The sequence below is a fragment of the Lepidochelys kempii genome, chromosome 1 (assembly GCF_965140285.1).
Source record: "Lepidochelys kempii isolate rLepKem1 chromosome 1, rLepKem1.hap1, whole genome shotgun sequence".
NCBI classification, from domain to species: Eukaryota; Metazoa; Chordata; order Testudines; family Cheloniidae; genus Lepidochelys; species Lepidochelys kempii.
Window position 1 is genome coordinate 227338046 of NC_136380.1, and position 16697 is coordinate 227354742.

Consider the following 16697-nt stretch of genomic DNA (forward strand, 5'->3'; position numbering starts at 1 on the left):
AACATCAACGTGGGATGGCTGGGAAAGGTACATGACGCTCGCATCTTCAGAAACTCTGGTCTGTTTCAAAAGCTGCAGGAAGGGACTTTCTTCCCAGACCAGAAAATAACTGTTGGGGATGTTGAAATGCCCATATGTATCCTTGGGGACCCAGCCTACCTCTTAATGCCATGGCTCATGAAACCGTACACAGGCAGCCTGGACAATAGTAAGGAGCTGTTCAACTACAGGCTGAGCAAGTGCAGAATGATGGTAGAATGTGCATTTGGATGTTTAAAGGCGCGCTGGCGCAGTTTACTGACTCGCTTAGACCTCAGCGAAACCAATGTTCCCACTGTTATTACTGCTTGCTGTGCGCTCCACAATATAAGTGAGAGTAAGGGGAAGACGTTTATGGCGGGGTGGGAGGTTGAGGCAAATCGCCTGGCTGCTGGTTATGCGCAGCCAGACACCAGGGCGGTTAGAAGAGCACAGGAGGGCGCGGTACGCATCAGACAAGCTTTGAAAACCAGTTTTGTTTCTCCTTGATGAAACCCCCACCCCTTGGTTCACTCTACTTCCCTGTAAGCTAACCACCCTCCCCTCCTCCCTTTGATCACCGCTTGCAGAGGCAATAAAGTCATCGTTGCTTCACATTCATGCATTCTTTATTCATTCATCACACAAATAGGGGGATGACTACCAAGGTAGCCCAGGAGGGGTGGTGGAGGAGGGAAGGAAAATGCCACACAGCACTTTAAGCACAGCACTTTAAAAGTTTACAACTTTAAAATTTATGGAATGCCAGCCTTCTTTTTTTTTGGGCAATCCTCTGTGGCGGAGTGGCTGGTTGGCCGGTGGCCCCCCCACCGCGTTCTTGGGCGTCTGCGTGTGGAGGCTATGGAACTTGGGGAGGAGGGCGGTTGGTTACACAGGGGCTGTAGTGGCAGTCCGTGCTCCAGCTGCCTTTGCTGCAGCTCAACCATACACTGGAGCATACTGGTTTGGTCCTCCAGCAGCCTCAGCATTGAATCCTGCCTCCTCTCATCACGCTGCCGCCACATTTGAGCTTCAGCTCGCCACCTCTCCTCCCGGTCATTTTGTGCTTTCCTGCACTCTAACATTATTTGCCTCCATGCATTCGTCTGTGCTCTGTCAGTGTGGGAGGACAGCATGAGCTCGGAGAACATTTCATCTCGAGTGCGTTTTTTTTTTTTCTTTCTAAGCTTCACTAGCCTCTGGGAAGGAGAAGATCCTGTGATCCTTGAAACACATGCAGCTGGTGGAGAAAAAAAAAAAGGGAGAGCGGTATTTAAAAAGACACATTTTATAAAACAGTGGCTACACTCTTTCAGGGTAAACCTTGCTGTTAACGTTACATACATAGCACATGTGCTTTTGTTACAAGGTCGCATTTTGCCTCCCCCCACCGTGTGGCTACCCCCTCAACCCTCCCCCCTCCCTGTGGCTAACAGCAGGGAACATTTCTCTTTAGCCACAGGCAAACAGCCCAGCAGGAATGGGCTCCTCTGAGTGTTCCCTGAAGAAAAGCACTCTATTTCAACCAGGTGACCATGAATGATATCTCACTCTCCTGAGGATAACACAGAGAGATAAAGAACGGATGTTGTTTGAACGCCAGCAAACATACACTGCAATGCTTTGTTGTACAATGATTCCCGAGTATGTGTTACTGGCCTGAAGTGGTAAAGTGTCGTATCATGAAGGACGCAATAAGGCTGCCCTCCCCAGAAACCTTTTGCAAAGGCTTTGGGAGTACATCCAGGAGAGCCGCGAATGCCAGGGCAAAGTAATCCTTTCACATGCTTGCTTTTAAACCATGTATAGTATTTTAAAAGGTACACTCACCGGAGGTCCCTTCTCCGCCTGCTGGGTCCAGGAGGCAGCCTTGGGTGGGTTCGGGGGGTACTGGCTCCAGGTCCAGGGTGAGAAACAGTTCCTGGCTGTCGGGAAAACCGGTTTCTCCGCTTGCTTGCTTTGAGCTATCTACAACCTCATCTTCATCTTCTTCGTCCCCAAAACCTGCTTCCGTATTGCCTCCATTTCCATTGAAGGAGTCAAACAACATGGCTGGGGTAGTGGTGGCTGAACCCCCTAAAATGGCATGCAGCTCATCATAGAAGCGGCATGTTTGGGGCTCTGACCCGGAGCGGCCGTTCACCTCTCTGGTTTTCTGGTAGGCTTGCCTCAGCTCCTTCAGTTTCACGTGGCACTCCTTTGGGTCCTTGTTATGGCCTCTGTCCTTCATGCCCTGGGAGATTTTGAGAAAGGTTTTGGCATTTCGAAAACTGGAACGGAGTTCTGATAGCACGGATTCTTCTCCCCATACAGCGATCAGATCCCGTACCTCCTCTTCGGTCCATGCTGGAGCTCTTTTGCGATTCTGGGACTCCATCATGGTCACCTCTGCTGATGAGCTCTGCATGGTCTTCTGCAGCTTGCCACCCTGGCTAAACAGGAAATGAGATTCAAAAGTTCGCGGTTCTTTTCCTGTCTACCTGGCCAGTGCATCTGAGTTGAGAGCGCTGTCCAGAGCGGTCACAATGGAGCACTCTGGGATAGCTCCCGGAGGCCAATACCATCGAATTGTGTCCACAGTACCCCAAATTCGAGCCGGCAAGGCCGATTTAAGCGCTAATCCACTTGTCAGGGGTGGAGTAAGGAAATCGATTTTAAGAGCCCTTTAAGTCTAAATAAAAGGCTTCATTGTGTGGACGGGTGCAGGTTTACATCGATTTAATGCTGCTAAATTCGACCTAAAGTCCTAGTGTAGACCAGGGCTTAGTCTGATAGTGTTTTGTAATATCTAATGTAAGCTCCCTTGCTATAGATTAAGATGACTACTAGTTGTCCTCCCTTCAGTGGACATGGGCAGCTGATTACTGTTCTCTTTAGAACAGCCCTTAAAATATTTGGAGACTGTTATCCTGTCCCGCTTTAGTTGTCTTTTAAGACTAAACATGTCCAGTATTTTTAACTCTTTCCTCATAGTTCAGGAACACTTTCTAAAGTGTTGATCATTTTTTTTTAATTCTTCTCTGAACTCTCTCCAATTTGTCCATATCTTTCCTTAAGTAAAACTGGACACAGTACTCCAGCTGAAGCCCTCACCAATTCTGAGTAGACTGGAACAGTTCCCTCCCGTGTCTTATGTACAACACTCCTGTTAATACACCACCGAATGATATTAGCTTTTTTTGCAAGTGCATCACATTATTGACTCTCATTTATTTTGTAATCCACTATAACCCCTTTTCAGCAGTAGTACTACCTAACCAGTTATTCCCCATTTTGCAGGGTATATTTAATTTTTTTCCTTCCTAAATTAAGTACTTTGAACTTATCTATTGAATTTCATCTTGTTGGTTTCAGACTAATACTCTGATTTGTCATGGTCACTTTGAATTCTAATCCCATCTTCCAAAGTCCTTTCAACCCTTCCCAACCTAGCGTCATCAGCAAATTTTATAAGCATACTCTCCACTCCCTTTATCCAAGTAATGGATAAAAATATTGAATATTACCAGAACAGACCCCTGCAGGACTCCATTAAATCCAACCTCCCAGTTTGATAGTGACTCATTGATACTCTTTGAGTATGGTTTTTCAACCAGTTGTGCATCCATTTTATAGCAATTTCATATAGACCACTTTATCCTAGCTTGCTTATGAGAGTGTCAAGTGGGACAGTGTCAAAAACTTTATTGAAATAAAGATATATCATGTTTACTGCTTCCTCCCCTCCTATCCACTTGGCTAGTAACTCGAAGGTAATCTCTAATGGTTCTGAGATTGCTTCAGCTAGTTCTTTAAGTACCCTAGAGTGAACTTTGTCAGGCCCTAACAACTTGAATACATCTAATTTAGCTAAATATTTAATCTGTTCTTTCCCTGTTCTGGCTTGCATTCCTTCCATTTTGTTGTTTAATTGTGTTAAGCATCCAATGACAATTAACCTTCTTAGTGTAGACTGAAGTAAAACAGGCATGAACCTCTTCCATCATGGTGTAGTCAGTTAGTAGCTCTCCTTTCCCGCTAAGTAGTAGTAGCTAAGATCTACACTTTCCTGTGTATATATAGAACATCTTACTGCCTTTTTATGTGCTTTGCTAGGTGTAAGTCATTTTGCGCTGTAGCCTCTCTCATTTTGTACCTACATGCTTGTACTAGTCTTCTGTACTCATCCTTAGCAATTTGTTCATGTTTCTACTTTCTGTAGGATTCCTTTTTGATTTTCAGGTCATTTAAGAGCTCCTGATGCAGCTCAATTGGCCTCTTATTGTTCTTCCTATCTTTCTTTCCCATTGGGATAGTTTGCTGTTGTGTCTTTAATATTATCTCCTTGAGAAGCTGCCAGCTCTCCTGAACTCCTTTTTCCACTTATCTTTTCTTCCCATGGAACCTCCCCTACCAGTTCTCCAAGTTTGTTAAAGTCTGCTTTTTTGAAGTCTTTTTGCCCCCCTCCTTATTCTGCTGCCCTCAATTTTTCCTTTCTTTCAAATCATGAAATGTATCATATTATGATTACTGTCAGTTCTCTTCCACTTTTGGATTTGCAACCAATTCCTTCTTGTTAGTCAGTATCAGGCCTAAAATGGCTGCTGTTCTCCACTACCTTCGGAAATAAAAAGTTCTGTGCAACACATTCCAAGAACTTATTGGACATTTTGTGTTTTGTCATATTACTTTCCCACCAGATATCTGGGTAGTTAAAATCCACCATTACTAACAGGTCTTATGTTTTGGATATTTCTGTTCTAGAAGTTTCTCATAGAAATGCCTCATCCACTACTTCCTCCTGATCTAGTTGTCTATAGCAGACCCTCTACCCTGATATCAACCTTGTTTTCCCCCTCCCTCCCTCCCCCCGTCTTATCTTCACCAGAGACTTTCACATGGTTTGTCACTCACCTCCTTCTGGACCTCAGAAGAAGTGTAGATATTCTTGATTTACAAAAGGGGAACAGGTGAACTGATTAAATAAAGTGTCAAATGCACAACGTAAATTAATAGTTTAAATATTTGTTTACATGATACTTAAATTTTGTTATTTCTTCCTTTATTAGGTAGTTGTTCTGAGTTTCTTTTCAATGATAAAGCTGTTAGCCGATCTGTTTACACAGCAGAGCTTGAAAAAATAGGCATAATTGTCAAAGCAAGGAACTGCATGGTTTTTCAGGTAAGCATTTAAGGAACTTGGTAACCTCCCAAAGCTTGAGTGCAGATTCGGAATGCTGTAGAGGTAACATGCTTGGTCCATGGGACTAGATGGCTAATGCTGCTCCGTCGTCAGCCAAACAGGTAATTAGTCCCGCACGAATAGAAGTCTTGTCCTAGCCTAAGAAGTCTAGGCCATAAAATGGGAATTGCAAGGGTTTGGTTTGTGTTGGGCAATAGAGGGTGTGGAAGGGAGGTAGGGGGAAGCATTATTCGTCATGGGAAAACCAGTAATTTCTGTGCTTCAATTTATAGGTTGAAAAAGGTCTTCATGTTCTGGATTTTAAAAAAAAACAAAAAACCTAAAATTGGCTAACAGCTTTATTTTCCGAGCCAAAATAATTCTTGTCTCAACTTATAAATACTCATAAATATTGTGGATGGAAAATCTTGTTAGGACATCTAGTTCCTCTTTGACAAGTACAGTTTTTCTTTAAATATATTTTCTGAAGTTCTTTGTCCTGTCTAGTTTGTGTTAATCTTCTTAAAGTGTGAACTTACTGCTTTTGAAAGGTGCCATTGTGATGCCTTCTGGTGTACCCAGGGTTGTCAAGCCTCTGGCTACCACCTGTCCTTAAGCAAAAGGAAGCCTTGTCTGTGCCTGCTAGGGGTCAGCACCCCAACTCTATCAGCCATGAACAATGCAAGAACTCCTCTCTAGGGCTCACAAGCCCCACTGTGTCTCTGCAGGTTGGCGATAGGCATGATCCAACTCTCAAGCCCTCTGAGCATCTCCCTGGAGTGTCCAGGCCCAGTCCACTGGGTGCTCACAGTATTCCCAGGTTTGCTGCTTCCAAAGAAACAGGGCACTGCCACTTACCAATTCTACCTCAGATCACCACTCCTCTTAACACACACAGCACTTATCCTTGACTTCACTGTAAATAAGTTTAACAAACCTTAGAGATTCTAATAATAGAAAGTAGAAGTATTGGAAACAAATTATTATGTTTATACAACAAAATCAAAACACACTTTCTAGAGTAGAGGCTTAATTATAAGACATGAGAGTATCTTGTTGAGTATTGCTCATTGAAAATCCTTGCAGTGTTTTACAACCAGGGTTGTCTGTGACCCTCCTTTCATGAGACAGCCGTGCTGTAAGCTTGCCTCCTGAGTGAAGGATCCTGTGTGTTTCCTTGTATCCCCAGATATACCCTAACAGTCCTTTTGTCTTTAGTAGTAAGCAGGCCATCTGCTTCAGTTTCTTTCATCCTGTGAATTTCTGTAGATTTCACAGTCACCTCTTTTGCCTGTGGCTCAGTATGCAAAAAAGGCATACATCATGAGGCAAACAATACACAAATGACCAGACAAGGAGACGGATGTCTGCTGCCTTCTGTCCAAAAGGAACATTTCTGAGGTATGTCACCTCCTGGTGACTTGCTTTAACTCCAAGACCTTAAGAGCATAATTTTTAGTATAAAACATAATTCCTTAAATATTATCTGTACACATATTTTCTAGTGAGTATGATAACCAGTGGGCTACTGGCTCTTGGTAGAGAACTCACATGCCATGCTTCAGTGAACTATTATGCATATATCCAACCCAGGGGATCCCTGTAAAACCCTGTGCACTCTGCCAGTTGGTACCAAGGGATCCCTGGATCACAGCCGCTTACTTGACATCACTAGAGACCAAAGTCTTTTATTTATGGAGAAGGTGCCTCACAATATCACCTTCCCCACATTGGCCTATTAATGAGCCCAAATAGTCCTCTGAAGAACTACTTCCAAGGTGAATGTTCATTTTTCTTATCTGTTCAGTTCTTGGCCTCTCTGAGACTACCAGTAAGGATGCTAATGGTGATAGTGTGTTTTTATGAGTTGGAGGTGTAAATCCACTGGGAAATAGAGTAAAATCACATAGACTATGGAACCATCTGTGCGTAAGCACTCTTGGTAATTAGGGAACTATGGTGGATTTGAATTGGTGACAAGCAGATGAAAGACTATATCCCATTGTTAATAATATCAGTTACTGAGTCCTCCAATCCGTTTAGTTTAACCAGATGTTAAATTAACCCCAAAACAATTTTTAAAAAAGCATATGATCTTAAAACAACTGAAACTTACTTTCAGTGTTGATAATAGGATTTGAAATCTTAGTCCTAATCTTCCTCACAAGTCTGTTGAAATACTTTATTTGGCAGTCAAGTATTTTTAGTTTTATATTCCTTCTAATTAGATATCTAAAAATCTCTTCTGCTAATTTAGCTTTCCTTTAAATACAGTTAATACATATCAAAAATAGTAATCACAGTTACAGAATAAATATATACAGTACTTAATTTTCAAGCTCTACTAACTTGTCTGCTTTAAAAAAATTTATGAAAATATGGAAGGAACTGAATCTACATCATGTAAACTCTCTCAGAAAATTTTCATTTGAAAAGCTTCTGTGACGGGTTGGGTCACAGAAATCCCCGTGGGACTGGCACCTGATGTGCTGAGACTACCTCTGAGCCTGTTTTTCCTGGCAACTTGGGACTTCAGAACCCTGCCTTGTTGAGCCAGACATGCTAGTCTGCTACAAACACAGACCCAGGTCAAAACCATGTCCCACGCAAGCTGCAGACTTAACTGAATACCGCTTAAGAAGTGCTCCTGACTCTAGCACGCAGACACCCAGTTCCCAATGGGATCTAAACCACAAATAAATCTGTTTCACTCTGTATAAAGCTTACGCAGGGTAAACTCATAAGTTGTTTGCCCTCTGTAACACTGATAGAGGGAGATGCACAGCTGTTTGCTCCCCCAGGAATTAATTACTTGCTCTGGGTCAATTAATAAGCAAAAAGTGATTTTATTAAGTATAAAAAGTAGGATTTAAGTGGTTCTAAATAATAACAGACAGAACAAGTAAATTACCAAGCAAAATAAAACAGAAACATGCAAGTCAAAGCCTAATACAGTAGGAAACTAAATGCAGGCAAATCTCACCCTCCGAGATGTTCCAACAAGCTTCTTTGACACACTAGACTCCTTCCCCCATAGTTACTGTCCTTTGTTCCACTTTCTTTCAGGCATTTCTTTGGGGTGGAGAGAGTATCTTTTGAGCCGGCTGAAGACAAAATAGAGGGGTTTCCAGGGCCTTTTATATTCTCTCTTGTGCAACATCACAGCCACAAGATGGAGTCTCTAACCACCTGGGGAAGTCGCATGTCTATGAATGATTTAGCTTTTTGCAGGCTGACACCATTGTTTACATGTTAGTTTCCTCACACCTTTTTGTCAACTGTCTAAATGGGCCATCTTGATTATCAGTATAAAGTTTTTTTTCTCCTGCTGATAATAGCTCATCTTAATTAATTAGCCTCTTGCAGTTTGTATGGCAACTTCCACCTTGTCTGTGTATCTAATCTTCTTACTATATGTTCCATTCTATGCATCCGATGAAGTGGGCTATCGCCCACGAAAGCTTATGCTCTAATGAATTTGTTAGTCTGTAAGGTGCCACAAGTCCTCCTGTTCTTTTTGCGGATACAGACTAACATGGCTGCTACTCTGAAACATGTTAGTTTGAACATTCCCAGGAAAGCTCAGATGTGGATTGGTGTCTCCCAAAGTCCATTGTTAGTTAAGTGTTTCTTGATTGGGCACTTACTGAGAATAGTTCCTTCTCAAGAAGCTGACCAAATGCTTCACTGAGGCTACTTAAAATCAAACACATACATAGCCAATATTCATAACTTCAAATACAAAGATGATTCACACATACAGACAGCATAATTATAACCAGCAAACTACAACCTTTCCATAGACTCCCCAGTTGACCTCCTCTGTATAAGAACTGGTGCAACCATAGGACCCTGGTTGCTACAATGATTTATACAGTCACAGTTTGTCAATATCGTCTCAGCTTCCTCCAGTCCCATAACCTAATGGGTGTTGGGATAAATGTAACATAATACTGCACTTTGTATTAGTGATAACGCTTCCTGACTGGAGTCCTTGTTTCCCAAGTTTTAATCTTTAGTATAGAAATTTTTTTGGATGAATTATGTAAATTATATATTCTTGAATAGTGAGGTTTGTATTGTAATTTCTGATTTTTCTGCCAGTACTACATGATTCCACAACTTTCGTTTTTTTTCTCATTTGGTGTCTGTGTCCAGTTTAGGTTCAGTGGACTTTCAGGTCTCTCTGATTGGGAGGCTGTTGACGTTAGTGAAATATCATTTAAGTGATATCTTGATTTTAAGAGAGTTAATAGCACAATATTGTCTGCAAGTTCAGATTCCCTCTTTGTACAGTACAGTGATCTGCAGTGCTGTGATTCTCAGTGCTACATCTTTGAAACTCTATTCTAGGGAGCAGTAGAGTCAATTGCAATGAAGAAGCCCAAGGAAAGAACCCAGCTTTTTGAACAAATTAGTAATTCATGGGAGTTTGCTGAGGAATATGACAGAAAGAAGAAGAAAATGCAACAGGCAGAGGGGGATGCGCAGTTTAATTATAACAAGAAAAAACATGTGGCAGTAGAACGCAAGCATGCAAAGTTAGAGAAAGAGGAGGTAATGCAAAAAATAACATAAAAAGGAGGTTTTCATATTTAAGAAAACATACGGCATGGTGGTTGATCCTGCAAACTCTGTAAGCATAGTGTGAGTTTATAGGATCAGAACCTTAGTAAAAATACATAGAGCTTGGGTCAAGCAATTCTAATACATTTTACAATAAATACATTTTCCTTGTTTTCTGTGGAAAGTGATGGTTCTTGAAGAAGTGTTTTTCAGTCAATGCTTTTCCACATAATATGGTTAATTTGTATAATCTGAAATATTTAACCAAAAAAAAAAAATCAGCAAGGAACACATTATGTTTTCCTGTGGGACAGGATGAATAGTTAAGTGTCTTCTGCCCATATACATCAGTAGTACGTCATTTCTGTACTTCTGCCCTTTTTGTACAGTCAGATGCAGTAGTAGCACTTACTGGGCAGAATGTTTTAAAAATGGAAGAATAAACCTTTACATCCAAAAATACTTGATCTCAGAAGGCCCAATCCTGCAATTTGCTGCTCAGTCATAGTGAGCTTTGTTCCAGAGGTGTGAAACTTATTGAAACCAAGCTAAATGTCTACATTCTTCCTTTCCCTGGAGTGTTCAGTGACCCTGTATTGCGAAGTTTGTTGCCTGAGTGCATGCATGAGAGGGGGAAAAAAGGCAGTTATGACTTACTATTGGGTGGAATTCATAATATTCAACAGGAAATGGAGTTGAATATAGTAGTTTCTGAGTATACAAGGTGCAGTGGTCATAAATATGTTTTTAATTAAATAAATGATTTATTTTGCAGGGCTAGCAATTCTTATAGTAACTACTGCATTATATATGGCTGAGGTGTAGTTTTTTTTGTTTTTGTTTTTTTGGGGTTTTTTTGTGATCGGTACACTTTTCTGGAATCATAGTCATCAGTACTTTACTCATTTTACTCTGGACCTGAGATTAAGACTGCTAGTGATTAAAAATCCTTTTTAAAACTGCAAATAAAAATTTCCTGTTTGTAGGCAGAGCGTTACCAGATGCTGCTTGAAGAGTTGAAAGAAAACAGGATACAGCTGCAACTTTTCCGACTTTATCACAACGAGAAAAAAATTGACTTTTTGAACAATAAATTGGGTGAAAAGAACATGGATGTGAATACCAAGAAAGACTCCCTTTCTTCTGCTGAAGACACATTTAAAGCTAAGAAAAAAGTGCTTGGAATATTAAATAGAGACCAACAACACATGGAAAAAGAAATGAAGTAAGTTTTTTCCTATGATATGACTGAACTGAGATTTTGAGAGTTAGTCTGCATTCTAAGTTATTCTTCAAAGTGTATTTCCTGATCAAGAGAGTGGGTGAAATTCTGACCCCACTGAAGTCAATTGGAGATTTCTAAAATAGTAATCACAGTGTTACAGAATAAATATATATAATACTTAATTTTCAGCCACTTTATTTGTCGCTATTCTCAATAAAACCATTTTACCTGTTCACTACAACATTGTAGGGGCGGTATAGCATTGTACTTCACATTTAAACCTGTTTTCAGTTATATGTATCAAAATATGACCTTTGGACTGAAACATCTCATATGTGGTCCCCACCTAAAAGGTGATTTTTTAAAATTGTATTTATTTATTTATTTATTATCTTGTTCCAGGCTTCATTTCTTGGTTTTCCTGAAACACAAAGTTGACAAAAATGCATCTTTTTCCCCCCCCCTACCCCCCTAAAGAACCCTAGAAGCATCATTGAATCAGAAAAGGCCCCAGTATATTAAAGCAAAGGAGAACACTTCTCACCAAATCAAGAAAGTAGATATGGCTAAGAAATCTTCAAAAGATAACGAGAAACACCTTGCTAAACAAGAGCAAAACATAAAAGAATTGGACACTGAGCTGACTGATGTTGAGAGAAGTTGGAGAGCATATGAAAAGAAGGTTGAAGAGGAGATGTTACAGAGAAGAGCAGATGTTGAGCTGGAAGCAAGTCAAGTGAGTTGTGGAGAGTTGTGGCGGGGGCGGGGAGTACTAGACTGAGTGAAATCCTGGCTCTGTTAAAACTAATGGGAGTTTGCCGTTGACTTCAGTGGGACCATGATTTCATCCATTGTTTTAAAAGAGGTGGTTACAGCCCAACTGCTACAGAAAAGATCAGTTCACAGTTCTGATATAAAGTTGTTTCAGGAAGACATCACTGCATAATTTTCCAGTTAGTTCACATTGAGAAAATTATTTCTGCAACCATTAGAGCTAGAAAGTCTTTTAAAAACATTTATTTTTTTATTATACATTAAATTCTGCAGAACCCAATTGGTAAGTTTCCTTCCTATTGTCCCTGTAGTTTGGGGCAACCCTGTAAATTATGCCCAGGGTTGACATATCTTTTCACTAATGTGGAGGAGTTCCGACTCCTCATTAGTGAAGAGATTTGTCAACCTTAGGCATAATTTATCAGGTTGCCCCAAACTTAAACCCTTCTGTGTACCTCTACAAATTTTTCTCCTTGGAGGCTTCCCCCATTGTATCAAAATAACTGTTATTTTTAAGAATAATTCCTTTACTTTTGGTCCTCTCCTTTTTTCAGAAATGTTTATGGAAGCTTTAGTTTGCCTAATGACTTGTTTAAAACACAACTTCAAACTTTATTCTCCTGTTTTCTTGCCTACAGTCTAGTTTAGAGTTTTCTTTCATGGCATCTGATTGCCAACACTTGGCTCCATAACTGGATAATAATTCACAATCTGTAGTTTTAATAAGGTTGTTAATTTGCTAGTCAAGCACATAATGTAGTGAAAATTTCCCTTTATGTTTAAGGGCGGGAGTAATTTTATTTGAAACTGTTTGTACAGCTGGATCGGTATAAAGAGCTAAAAGAACTAGCGAGAAAGAAAGTAGCGACATTGACCCAGCAACTAGAAAAACTGCAGTGGGAACAAAAAGCGGATCTAGAAAGGATGACACTTGATGAGAGGAAGCAAAAAGAAATTGAGGTATATATACTGAGATGGAATTTAATTTTATTGGGGAAAAGAAACCCTGTCTCTTTGTCTAATACTTGTCCTTCCCTGCCATTTTATAAATTGCACTGAATACATTCTTTACCAAAAAACACTTCAGCAACCTTGATACAGTGCATATGTTTTTGCTTCTCTTCTGACAGACCTACTGCCACATGGCTGGCGCTTTGTCCTTCAGAAATTACTTCACATATCTCTTCTAGGATGTGAAAGCCTGCTTACAGTATAAACATTCAGATCTGCAGTTAAGAGAGTCAGATACAGACTGTCCTCAGGTCCTTCTTACCATGATAACTCTAGTGTTGGGACTCTGCAGGATCAATGGTGTGTCTTGTCAACTCTTTCCTTTTTCCGTTGTAGTTACTCTGAAATCTCCAGGTGGAAAGCTAACAGCCGTGTTAGTCTGTATTCGCAAAAAGAAAAGGAGTACTTGTGGCACCTTAGAGACTAACCAATTTATTTGAGCATAAGCTTTCGTGAGCTACAGCTCACTTCATCGGATGCATACTGTGGAAAGTGTAGAAGATCTTTTTCTATACACACAAAGCATGAAAAACTACCTCCTCCCACCCCACTCTCCTGCTGGTAATAGCTTATCTAAAGTGATCACTCTCCATACGATGTGTATGATAATCAAGTTGGGCCATTTCCAGCACAAAATGGCCCACCTTGATTATCATACACATTGTAAGGAGAGTGATCACTTTAGATAAGCTATTACCAGCAGGAGAGTGGGGTGGGAGGAGGTAGTTTTTCATGCTTTGTGTGTATAGAAAAAGATCTTCTACACTTTCCACAGTATGCATCCGATGAAGTGAGCTGTAGCTCACGAAAGCTTATGCTCAAATAAATTGGTTAGTCTCTAAGGTGCCACAAGTACTCCTTTTCTTTTTGCCACCTGGAGATTGTTGTGGCTGATTTTTCTGTTCTTGGGATCAGGACAATTTTTTTGGTTTCCTACCAGCTTTTGGAATTCAGCTCCAGGGTGTGGATTTTATTCCAACTGCATAGACAGAAAAGTGAGCATTTCTGGTTCCTTGTACCATTGACTTATGGTAGATCAGAACAAGTGTCATATGATAATAAAATACTTGCATTGCACTAGAGCGCTTGCTGTTTTGTCACTTTGGAAGAAGTTTAGTGTCCTGCTCAGGGTTCGTTCTGTGTGACATTTTATACCTGGAGGCAGAAAGAACAGAGTCCCATTTTAAAGGCTTGCCTTTCCCTGGAAACGTTGCTGCAGTTGGGATTTGAGGTGGGGTGTTTTTTTTGTTTTTGTTTTTTCAAACTACCTGTGCAAATCTTGTGGTTTTATCAACTACTATGAAGTGCAGAGTCAGCTGTATGTGGTCGTCTTCATCTTTTGACATTAGAGAGAAGGTGTAGATGCATCTTCATATATATATATATACAGAAAACTTGAAAATGAATTGGACTTTCCCAGTGGACGTACAAGTTTGCTCATGTTCCAGGGTTGGGCTCATTCTGCTATATCTAACATTGCTTTTTTGGTGCATGCTGTTTCCTTGGCATAGATTTCCAAAGTAGTTGCTTGGATTGCTAATCATCCACAAATATCTTTTTCAGAAGAGCAGTTCAACAGTCATATTTTTTTAAATCAGAACTCTTCCAACTGTGTGTTTGCCCGGGAAGGGGGGAGAGGGTACTGCTTTTAATCTTCCACAAATGAGAATACACAGAGGCAATTCTGTGAGTAGAAATGTTTCCTATATGTAGCTATTTTTAGAGTAATACAGCTTTTAAATACTGCACTCTCTTCTCACTATCCCCACTTTTTGGAAATCTGATTGGTCTCCTTTACTTAGTGAAAGGAATTGAAAGATGCTGAAGCTGTGTCTCTTATGAACTCGTATTTGAACATTTTGGAGGTGGCCGTATCCACACTTAAACATTTGAGGAAAAGAAGGTACATAGTACTACTCTAGAGTTCTTTCTGGAATTTTACATAAACAGAATTCCAGTAAAATTTACTACCATAAAATGGAACTAATGCAACTCCCTGTCTCTGAATTGTTCTAAGGTTTGAAACAATTATCTTACCCATTATAAATAGAATGCAGTGGTATGTTTGAATAACTGTCCTCCATTTTCTTAGCTGTTAATCAGAGCAGCATAACTGCGTTTCACAGGGTGAACATATTTTCATTTTCTTTTTTCTCCTTTTTTTAAGAGACATAGTTTTACAGCTGATGTCTGCTTCATGGTTTTTAAATATTTGAAACAACTAGATGTAACATGGTATGGTTTAAAAATAAAGAAATGAAGATTTTGTTACCTACTTTATTGATATTCAGATCAATGAAAGTGAAGGAATTTGAAATCTAATTTCCCTGTCACAAGATACTGGACACTTTTGGTTTAGGTTTTTGTACTTTATTCAGTTTGGACAGTGGAAAAAAGACTAGTAATTTCACTTGCTGGTTCATATTCACTAGTACAATGCTGTGATGTTGAATTTCAAATTCTGGAGAGGGACACTTCATTTTAAAATTTTAAGTATTTATAAAACAAAGAAAGCAAGTCTGTAGCAGATTTTGTAAAACTTTTTTACATTTGTTTTAAATCCTAAACTTTGGTATTGAACTAAATGTTAAAAGGGTATTACCAAGTTGTTTTTATGAAAGTGTCAAGATCCATTCACATTGAAGAATCTCTGTACTAATTGGATTGAAAACAATAGTGTAGTTTTGGTAGATATAGTATATTATTCACATGGGAAATAGCTATCCACTAAATATGCAAGTGATATGCTGTGTCTTGACTTCAATGGATATTTCATGGTTAAGGTTAGTCACATAGCTAAATATCAGTGCCCCACTCTGAAAATTTAGTGATATATAGTATTAGCAAATTGGCTTTAGAATTGTTTACTTTTGTAAACTGTATCATATTTATGGTTGTTTAGGAAAGTATAAAGCAAGTTGTGGAACAGATAGAAGACCACAAAAAACGAATTCAGAAGTTGGAGGAGTATACTAAGTCATGCATGTATGTTTTTTTTTTTTAAATAAATTAAAATTCAGACACTTTTCATATTATAAAAAAAATTGTTGAAAACCTGCCTTTTTTAAGATGTATTTTTAAATGTCAGGGTAGTATTTGTCTTGCATTAAATCCTGTTGTTTGTCCTTAGTTGTAATTTTTCAATAATTTTGGGTGTTGAAATCGGATTCAGAGGGGAGAATCATCTAAGAATGATGCTACTGTCCTCCCAGATGTTACTTTACACATTTTTTTTGTTTTTTGTGATTGCTTCCTCTCCCTCCATAAGTATGAGGATTATGTCTTCATTATGGACTAGATTGTGGATTTACCACAAGGCTTGAATAAAAGGGCAGAAAGCAGTTTAGTAGTTTTGCTGCCATAGAAGCTGAATAGAAGCCAGATTGTGAATTAGTCACAATTTGTTCCCTGGTCCATGTCTTCCTCCTGCCCCTGTTTTTGAGTATGCAGAGTAACTGCACCACCCCTTTTCCTGTCACATATTACTTTCCCGCACCCCACCCCCACGCACACTGGCTCAGTTGTGCTGGCTTGTACTTGGATGAGTTTGAGGGGGATGGCCATGAAGGGGGAGCTTCAGCCCAGTGAAGGGATGTTGTGACCCACAATGCACAGGTGAGCAGGGGTGTACCTTATGCCCTGTGCACGTGTGTAAAGTGGGACATGATTTTGCCATAGACTTTTCAGATCATGTGAATTTTGCAAAACTGTACATCGTATTGATTCACGGTCAAATTATGCCTTCTGTGTGCATGTATCTGGAGAGCAGATTTTGGACTCAACTTAGAAACATTTAAAATATATTACTGCTTCCAACCATGTGAGTTGTGTGACTAAATCCCTATGTAACTTGCTGACAAAATCTGTGAATAACCCAGGAAAATAAATAGAAGCTTTTTTTTTTTTATGTGAAAAACATGCCTATAAAGGATAGCCAAAAAG

General features: G+C 39.7%; 1 protein-coding gene across 3 annotated transcripts in view; it reads left to right on the forward strand.

Annotated features, from left to right (window-relative positions):
* SMC1B (structural maintenance of chromosomes 1B) overlaps positions 1-16697 on the forward strand; it is a 64051-nt gene that overhangs the window by 5928 nt on the left and 41426 nt on the right. For all 3 annotated transcript variants that reach the window (XM_073315998.2, XM_073316012.2, XM_073316005.2), the window contains exons 3-8: positions 5067-5179; positions 9533-9736; positions 10732-10970; positions 11448-11706; positions 12564-12704; positions 15658-15740. In XM_073315998.2, the coding sequence (XP_073172099.1) occupies positions 5067-5179; positions 9533-9736; positions 10732-10970; positions 11448-11706; positions 12564-12704; positions 15658-15740 (1039 nt within the window). The remainder of the gene's footprint in view (positions 1-5066; positions 5180-9532; positions 9737-10731; positions 10971-11447; positions 11707-12563; positions 12705-15657; positions 15741-16697) is intronic.